Source organism: Raphanus sativus, chromosome 6, assembly GCF_000801105.2.
Source record: "Raphanus sativus cultivar WK10039 chromosome 6, ASM80110v3, whole genome shotgun sequence".
NCBI lineage: Eukaryota > Viridiplantae > Streptophyta > Magnoliopsida > Brassicales > Brassicaceae > Raphanus > Raphanus sativus.
In genome coordinates, this window is record NC_079516.1 from 29,679,673 (window position 1) to 29,689,368 (window position 9,696).

The 9,696-nt window shown below is 34.3% G+C and overlaps 2 protein-coding genes across 2 annotated transcripts; both read left to right on the plus strand.

Annotated features, from left to right (window-relative positions):
* The first annotated feature begins 1,005 nt into the window (after positions 1-1,005).
* Positions 1,006-3,973, plus strand: LOC108805894 (pentatricopeptide repeat-containing protein At5g02860). The gene has a single exon (XM_018577881.2). It carries the CDS (start codon positions 1,121-1,123, stop codon positions 3,551-3,553), a length of 2,433 nt encoding a protein of 810 aa, XP_018433383.1. The 5' UTR covers positions 1,006-1,120; the 3' UTR covers positions 3,554-3,973.
* Positions 3,974-6,001: 2,028 nt separating this feature from the next.
* On the plus strand, positions 6,002-7,395 carry LOC108810611 (uncharacterized). The gene is given in 5 exon segments (XM_018582717.2): positions 6,002-6,397; positions 6,539-6,698; positions 6,701-6,766; positions 6,852-6,976; positions 7,057-7,395. Coding segments are annotated over 5 exon segments (741 nt in total). The 5' UTR covers positions 6,002-6,106; the 3' UTR covers positions 7,156-7,395.
* The last annotated feature ends 2,301 nt before the right edge of the window (positions 7,396-9,696 follow it).

A 9,696-nucleotide genomic window follows, 5' to 3' on the forward strand; every position in this document is an offset into this window, starting at 1 on the left:
ATCTAAAGTAAGTTTCCCGAGCAATTTTCATATTAAATAAGTTCAAACTAATATGTACATTATTTCTTTTTTACACTATCACTTAAAATATTTTTGAATTAAAAGATAACTTTTCCACTTTCATTATATGTTGTTTTTCCTTAACACTTTAATTATATGTTTGTTCTCAAATAATATATATCTTTTTCTCTATATACAATCTAAAGAATTACTAGAAATTTGGTTTTGTCAAAAATTTAACAGTATATGACAACAAAATACAAATCCAAATGATCAAAGAATGTTATGGATGTATATAAACCTCAAAATTTGTAAAAAAAATATCCTGACTTCTAGACTATTAAATTTTTCATTAAATAGTTTACAATTTCCAAAGCCTTCAAAATTTAAAGACCGGTCCTCATAAATTTAAACACTTATCCAATAACAACTCTCTCTTTTAAACAAGGGAAATAATATAAATTTAAATACCTAAATCTTTTGTTTGTCAGACCATAGATCAAACTGTTAAATTATAATATAAAAAATCTTATGATAAATATTAAAATATTATAAAATTAACAAATATTTTTCGCGAAGAGCAGAAAAATGAGTGATCAAAATAGATAATATATAAAATGTATAATTGTAATGTTAAACAAATGATGTCTAAATGTAATTTTCGTATTATAATTTAAAGATTGTTTAGACCATGATTAATCTGGGATGTTAAGAAACAGTTTCTTAAAAAATTAAAAAAATCGGTTTTTAAAATTCTTATTTAAGAACCAGTTCTTAGTTTTTTTTAATTAAAAGTTAAAAAACAGTTTCTTAACTTCCCTAAAAACTCTATATTAGGTTCTTAGTTTTTTAGTGAAAAACTAAAAAAAAAACAGATTCTTAACTTCCTAAAAAACTCCATATTAGGAACCATAGGTTAATCATGCTCGTATACATTTTAAAGTATTCAATAATCTTTATATACTTCTTAGTTACTAACCTAACCTGCCGTAGGGTGGACCAAATACTAGATTTAAATATAGAATAACGAAATTAATTAATAAGAAAAAGGTTTAAGAGAAGAAGACATATCCATTCACTTCTCATTCCTGGTTTCCCTCTGGGTTTTGTTTCTCTTCCAATGGCGGACAAACTAGCTCTCCCTCTTCTTCTCCCAAGCACACCTTCTTCAAAACCCTTGTTTCACGACCACCACCACCACCACCACCAACTCTCCAGAACGCCCTTTCTCACCTCACAGCTTCCATCACAACCTCCAGTGGAGCCTCTCCTTCACGACGTCTTCCTCCACCAAAACCCTAATTCGAGAAGACCCATAGCCCCACAGACCCGTAACCGAACTCGAATTGGCAAGTCACGAGACCCAAACCTAGGAAAGCCTTGGTCTTACCATGGCTTATCTCCTCATGGTCAGCAGATTCTCCGTTCCTTAATCGAACCCACTTTCGATTCCGGCCAGTTAGACCATCTTCTCTCTCAGTTATCTTCCTCCTCCTCGTCTGAGTTACTTGCTCTTCTTAAAGGATTAGGCTTCCATAAGAGATTCGATTTAGCTCTTACCGTATTTGATTGGTTTATGAAGCAAAAGGATTACCAATTAGATAACTCCGTCGTCGCTGTTGTTATCTCCATGTTGGGTAAAAAAGGAAGAGTCTCTTCAGCTGCCAACTTGTTCAACGGGTTGATAGAAAACGGCTTCTCCCTTGATGTTTACTCCTACACTTCGTTGATATCCGCGTTTGCAAACAGCGGGAGGTACAGAGATGCTGTCATGGTGTTCAAGAAGATGGAGGAAGAAGGTTGCAAACCGACTTTGATCACTTACAATGTTGTTTTGAATGTGTTTGGGAAAATGGGTACTCCTTGGAGTAAGATTACGTCTCTTGTGGAGAAGATGAAGAGCGATGGGATTGCTCCTGATGCCTACACGTACAACACGCTTATAACGTGTTGTAAACGAGGGTCTTTGCATGAAGAAGCTGCCCGGGTTTTCCAAGAGATGAAGATGGCAGGGTTTAGTCATGATAAGGTTACTTACAACGCCTTGTTGGATGTTTATGGCAAGTCTCATCGGCCTAAAGAAGCTATGAAGGTTTTGAAGGAGATGGAGCTTAGTGGATTCACACCCAGCATTGTCACTTATAACTCTTTGATATCTGCGTATGCGCGTGATGGAATGTTGGATGAAGCCATGGAGCTCAAGAATCAGATGGTGGGGAAGGGAATGAAACCTGATGTTTTCACTTACACCACGCTTTTGTCCGGGTTCGAGAGAGCTGGGAAGGTTGAATCTGCTATGAGTGTTTTCGAAGAGATGAGAAACTCTGGTTGCAAACCCAATATTTGTACTTTTAATGCGTTTATAAAGATGTATGGTAACAGGGGGAAGTTTGCGGAGATGATGAAGATATTTGATGAGATCAACGTGTGTGGTCTTTCTCCAGACATTGTCACTTGGAATACACTGTTAGCAGTCTTTGGCCAAAACGGGATGGATTCTGAAGTTTCAGGTGTGTTCAAGGAGATGAAGAGAGCAGGTTTCGTACCTGAGAGAGAGACTTTCAATACGCTAATCAGTGCTTATAGCCGATGTGGTTCGTTTGAACAAGCTATGACTGTTTACAGGCGAATGCTTGAAGCTGGGGTCACTCCTGACCTCTCCACTTATAACACCGTGTTGGCAGCTTTGGCACGTGGAGGAATGTGGGAACAATCTGAGAGAGTTCTTGCAGAGATGGAGGATGGTCGGTGCAAACCGAATGAGTTAACTTACTGCTCGCTACTTCATGCGTATGCAAATGGCAAGGAGATAGGCCGGATGCATTTCTTAGCAGAAGAAGTGTATTCTGGAGTTATCGAGCCTCGAGCTGTGCTTCTCAAGACACTAGTCTTGGTTTGTAGCAAGTGTGATCTTTTGCCAGAAGCAGAACGTGCATTCTCCGAGCTTAAAGAAAGAGGGTTTTCACCAGATATAACCACATTGAACTCCATGGTCTCTATTTACGGAAGGAGGCAGATGGTGGCAAAGGCAAACCAAGTCTTGGACTACATGAAAGAGATGGGTTTCACACCAAGCATGGCGACGTACAACAGCCTCATGTATATGCATAGCCGGTCTGCGGATTTCGGAAAATCAGAGGAAATCTTGAGGGAAATACAAGCCAAAGGGATCAAACCAGATATCATATCGTACAACACCGTCATTTACGCCTATTGTAGGAATACTCGGATGAGAGATGCTTCTAGAATATTCGCAGAGATGCGAGATTCGGGGATTGTTCCAGATGTGATCACTTACAATACGTTTATAGGATCTTATGCGGCTGACTCGATGTTTGAGGAAGCCATTGGCGTTGTTAGGTACATGATCAAGAATGGGTGTAGACCAAACCAGAACACTTACAACTCCATTGTTGATGGTTACTGTAAGTTAAACAGGAAAGATGAGGCAAAGCTGTTTGCTGAAGATCTGAGGAATCTTGATCCTCATGCTCCTAAAGACGAGGATCAAAGGTTGCTGGAACGCATAGTGAAAAAATGGCCGATAAGATAGTTGGGATTCTAGACTCAGAGGACTATTGGCTGTGTCTCCTTATATCCCAATAAGAATATCTGCTTATCACAGTAAGCTATACAATATCTGCAGCTGACCCTTCATCATCGTCTCACTTGTACAGATGAAACTGAAGTGTAAAACCGTTTGGGTGGTTTTTGGTTAGTTTATGTATGGGACTGATGTTCACTCGATCACTTGTGCTCAAACTCTGGTGAACTAGTTTGGCTGAGATCGTTTCTAGATCGGAAAGGAGAGATGTTTTGTCTTTTTTTGTCAGGCTAAGAAGCATAGTGATTAGTTTATACGAATTAGTTGTTGTTTTGAGACATCTCTTGTAACTTTTGTATGTTTTATTATTGAAAAGTCTAGATATTAATGATTTTTAAATCTATTAAATTTATGTTATTGTGAGTTGTATTTTTCTCTATTTAACTCATAAGACAGGACTAGATTTTGAAATTGTCATATACTTATGTTATAAATTCGTATTATATTTAAAAATCGAATATGTTTAAAATTATATAATTTATGAAATATTGTATTTAAGATTTTTATATATTTTTATGTACAATTTTTAAGTATGTCATATTATCCGGATCCAAAAAACAAAACCAAATCTACTTGAAAATACCGATTTGATTCGAATTGTGTCTAAGATATTGATTATTTTAGGGTATTGATTATTTTTTTAGATCCGCAAGTTTTGGTTCAAGTCTGGAGTGGATCTCAGTTCGAGTCTGTCTCGGATTTTGTTTTGAGTTTGGATCTGCTCAAAACCTGACTGGTGTCCAATATAACTAAAATGTTTTGTGTATAATAGGTATCGAATATTTTGAATATATTTTCAGCATTACAAATACTTTTTAGAGTCAATTAGCTAGAAATACACGAAAAAGTTAATTAGCATATAATGTAAAACAAAAGATATTTAGGTAGTTAGAGAGAGAAAAATAGACAAAATTACTCAACTGTCCTCATCTTCTCTACTCCTTCAACTTTCATCTCCGCCACCATGAATAAAAAAACTGATCACCAATCCCTTCTCCCTCCTCCTCCGTCGCAACCACATCAACATATCAACCACGGGAATCTCCACCAGCACCAGCCTCATCCTGTTTACAATATCAACAAGAATGACTTCAGAGACGTCGTCCGGAAACGCACCGGCTCTCCCACTCACGAGCGGATCTCCGCTCCGCCGTCGCAGCAGCCGGTTCACCACCCCAAGGCTCACCAGAGCTCGCGCCTCCACAGGATCCGCCCTCCTCTGGTGGCTCACGTCGTCAACCGCCCTTCCTCCGGTCTGCTGAGCGGCGGCAGCAGAGACGGCGATGTTCTCATCCCTAACTGGAATGGCGGATACGTCCCAGACCTTTGATTCAACACAAGGGACTGAACTCTTCAAATCATGCTATGTTTTTGAGTCAGTACATGAATCATCCATGCTCTGTTTTTAAAAGATATTTTCATCGTTCATGCTCTGTTTGTAAACAGTTCTTGAATAGTTCGTGCTCTGCTTCTGTACCAATCATTAATGTACAAAAAATCAAAAGAAACAGATCAAGAGTATTAATTTCAGAAGAAAAAAAAACAGATCAAGAGTATTATAGTACTATCGTGAGAGACAGTGTAAGGAGAGCTTGATAATACTTGAAATCTGATATAGTAATAGCGGCGGCTGAACAGAGAGAAAAGCATAGCTTCATATTGAAGAGAGAGAGAAGGTCATATATTTTTGTCTTATCAATCTATTGTACTATAGATTAGGGTATAGTGATAAGGTTTTATGATGGCTAGGATTAGGGGCAACAGAGGAATTACGAAAATAAAACAGTAACTAGAAAGAGCAAATACCAGTTAGCTAATTATTTTATTTTTCTTGTATACTGAGCGCAATTGCTCTACTTTTTATATATGTATCTCTGTGATATGACATGAAAGTTATATGTATAATTATATTGGTGAATAATTAAATTGAATAACACGGAAAATTATAATTAACTTGAATGATTACAAAATTAGTTTGTTAGATAGCTAAATTGTAGGAATAAATATTAAGAAATATTATGTTTTATTTCATATTAATATGTTTTTAGTGATTAAAATAAATATTAAGTTTTTAGTGAAAGGTTTAAACAACTGTTCATAAGTAGATTTTTAGTATTTTTTCTCTTTAAATAGTATAGATTTTGAAAATACTACCTATTTAGTTTAGATTTTTAGAATCATCGTATCAGTTTACTTTTATCGAATTTCACAACATATAATATTTTTAAAAATTATTTCCAAATTTAACAAAATTTTTGATTTTTAAAATCAACACGGTTTTTATAAATGTTACTCCACTAACACTATCACCCCCACTTATATATGAATTATACAAAATAGATGTGAATTCCTAAATCAACTCCCTAACACTCAAAATTGGAGGCTGTAGAAAAAGAAGTTCTTTTTGTTTTTCTTTACAATTTACCAAAAGGTAGAGAGAGACTCTTTCCTAATAATCTTTAGAACCTCGGAGAAGAAGCAAAAAACACAAAACATATCAGAATGAGCGGTGCGTTATTCAGAAATGTCGCCGCCGACACCGCACGGCTGATACGGCGGAACGTGGCTGCGGAAATTAAGCAACTGCAATCGAGGCCTTATTTCCGCTCACCTCAGCTTCTCGGTAGAGCAAAGGAAACCGGAATCTCACTTCCGTCTTCTCCTTCCGGTCTCTGTTCATCGGCGAAGGTGGGATTCGTAGGATGGTATCTTGGTATGGTGAAATCACGACCGGTCATCACCAAAAGTGTCACTTCCTCGATTATTTACGTTGCCGCCGATTTGTCTTCTCAGGTACTTTTACTTTTCAATTTTGCATTAAATCTTTGTTTTTAGTTCGGTTCTTTACACATGTTTTGTGTCTGATTCTTGTTTGACTAATGTTAACTTCTTGAAGTGGTAATTTAATTAGCTTTTGATGTTTCTTTGCAACAGACAATTTCGAAAAAATCTTCCGAGTCTTACGACTTGTTGAGAACAGCAAGGATGGGAGGATATGGTCTACTGGTCTTGGGTCCAACACTTCATTATTGGTTCAACTTCATGTCAACACTCTTCCCAAAACAAGATTTGATCACTACCTTCAAGAAAATGGCCATGGACAAGCGATCTACGGGCCTATCATGACCGTTGTTTTCTTCTCCTTGAACGCTTCCCTACAGGGTAAGTTTCTTATATTATATTGGTTTAACTTGGCTATTGTCTCACAAATGTTTCTAAGCTACACTGTGTTTCGTTGTTTGTTCAGGGGAAAGTGGTTCGGATATAGTTGCAAGATTGAAAAGGGACGTAATCCCTGCAATGTTTAACGGTGTCATGTATTGGCCTCTTTGTGATTTTATAACATTCAGGTTCTTCCCCGTTCACTTACAGGTAACGATCATCTGACCCAGAAGAAATTCGTTTCACACTACTCTTCCTGAGTTGGTTCTTGTTTCTTTTTTTTCTTGCAGCCTCTTGTAAGCAACTCGTTTTCATATCTCTGGACAATCTACATGACGTACATGGCAAACCGCGAAAAACCAGCTGTGATTACAGCTGAAACAATATAATACCTTCTACGCTATCTTGCGCGTTGCATTGCCACTTTATTTAGATTTAGGTTGGTTGGTTATAAGATTTTATAAGACCACACATGTAATGAGTTTTGTTGCCGCAACTACCATTCATTTGTGTGATGTCATTATCATCTTTGATTGTTTGACACAGTATCACTAAAGGTTTGAGTGGTAGTTGCAGACGAAATGGATTAGTTCACAATGTCGTATGCGGTCCAAACGACTTTAAGTTTTCACGATTCACAAGTAATTTAATGCGGTATGGACATAACTATAAAGCAAACAGTCTGAATGTTTAGAAAATGTCTAGACTTTGTATCTTTGATGTTGGGTTAAGCTATTCTCTGAAGAGATCAAAATCAAGAATGTTACATTGCTTTCTACAAAGAGCATAATGTAAGAAATTATAGTTATATAAGCTACTTCGATCTTGCAAAGTAGTGTCACTAGATCCCTATAGGTTTGCAATATTATGCCATCGTCAATGATAGAGTTTCTATAGCTGTAACTCTAAGAACACTTGTATTACGAGTCAATGGAAATCCATTTACACTTTGAATTATGAACTAAGCAAACACTCTCATAGCGGATGTGGTGAATATCAACTCAAATGATCGATCTCATAGCCAGAGCTCAAGACTCATGGCATCTATGAACTTACAACAAAGCATAAAAGATAAAATGAATGAATAGCTCTTATTTAGACGTCTTCAATTTTTTAGATTCTTCTTTACTCTCTGACTAGAGTGAGAGCCTTGCTTTGCAAGGGATGAGTTTACTTAATAACATATACTAGATCTTGACCCGTGTGACCGCACGGATATTAATTTTCAGTTTTAATTTTCATTTATTTATACTAAATAGTATATTTATAATATTTGATCGTTTTATATTGACTAAGCTAGGGATATTTATTTGGGTATCCACTCGAATTCAGTTAAAATTTATTCGGGTTTGAGATTTTCGAGTTTAAAGATTCTAACTCTATTCGGGTATTTATAAACTTTGGTTCCGGTTTGATTTAGATCTTTGCGGGTTTGATAACCCGTTTAAATTATTTTTAAATTTTTAAAATTTATATATCTTTAAATATCCTTAAATCTAAAAAAATAACATGTAAATTTGAGTAATTTAAGCTAAAGTACCTAAATTAAAAATTAAAATAAATTTAACTTGAATATTTGGATGAAGAATAAATATATATATATATATATATATATATATATATATATATATACATACATATATAATATATATATATATATTTTAAGTATTTTTGGTGTTTTGATTATTGTTTATCTACTTTAGATGTTTACTTTTGACTATTTTTTATATTTTAAATCAACTTAAAATAGTTGGATATTAACTCGAAAAATAGCTAACATATTGAAGTATATAAATATGATTTAAATACATTCGGATATCCATAATATTTCGTTCGAATAAGGTTTAGTTATGGTTCTCTAGATACCAAAATGGTAAATCCGTTTGGATATTATCTAGTTTCGGTTCAAATTTGGTAATACTTTTTTGTTCAGATTTGTTCAATGAAGAGTTGATATTATAATTTCCATGAATTGTTTGTCAAATAAAAATGTATTTTTTTTTGAATTTGACATTGTTTTAATTGAGAAGTTAATGAAATGTATTTAATTCAAATTTAATTTTAGAAAACACATTAATGTAAGTGGAAAAGACAAAGCATTAAAATAGGAAATATAATTTAATTGTGTATTTAATTCAAATTTAATTTTGGAAAACACATTAATTAAAGTGGAAAAGACAACATTAAAATAGGAAACATTATTTAATGTCAGTGGCATAGAAATGTAAATAACACTGAAAACTAAGGGGTATTTTATATATGTACTTCTCTTTTAATAATATAGATGAGACAATGTACAATAAACTATAGTAAGAAAATCTATTACAAATAATGTGTATATTTTTCTGTGTCCACTTTGGATTTATGGTTGATATGAACCAGACTATTTGAAAATTTTGATGGACTCACCAAATTTGATGGACTGTTGAAGTTAATAAGAAAGATAAGTTTAATGTAATGTTTTGAAAAGTGGACCGGACATTGACTCGGTAGCTGGATCAACGGTTAATTTTTTGAAAACTGGACCGATTATTAATTCGACATTTTAGGTGGGTCAACTGATAGACCGGTTTGACTGGATTTAAAGTTTTAATCTAATTTTAAATAAATTAATTATGTATATATGTATAACTATAAAAAGTTATTTAGCTTTGTTTCATTGTTAGAATCTAAATATCATATGAAAATAAAATGAAAAATTCAAAATAAAATAAGAATATAATGAAAACTAAATTATTTCGATAGATATTAAAAATAATATGAATTTTAATGAAATATTTTTATAAATGCAATTTTTTTTAACTTGAATATAAAAAACCATATTTTAATATAGAACCCGATCATTAGTTTTGAAAAGTTTGACTGGTTTTTAATTGGGCCTGCCAATTGAACTGAAATCTGTTTTTAATACAATCGAAAACCGATTAGAA

Coding starts and splice junctions, on each gene's coding strand:
- LOC108805894 (XM_018577881.2), top strand. CDS start 1,121: ATGGCGGACAAACTAGCTCTCCCTCTTCTTCTCCCAAGCACACCTTCT.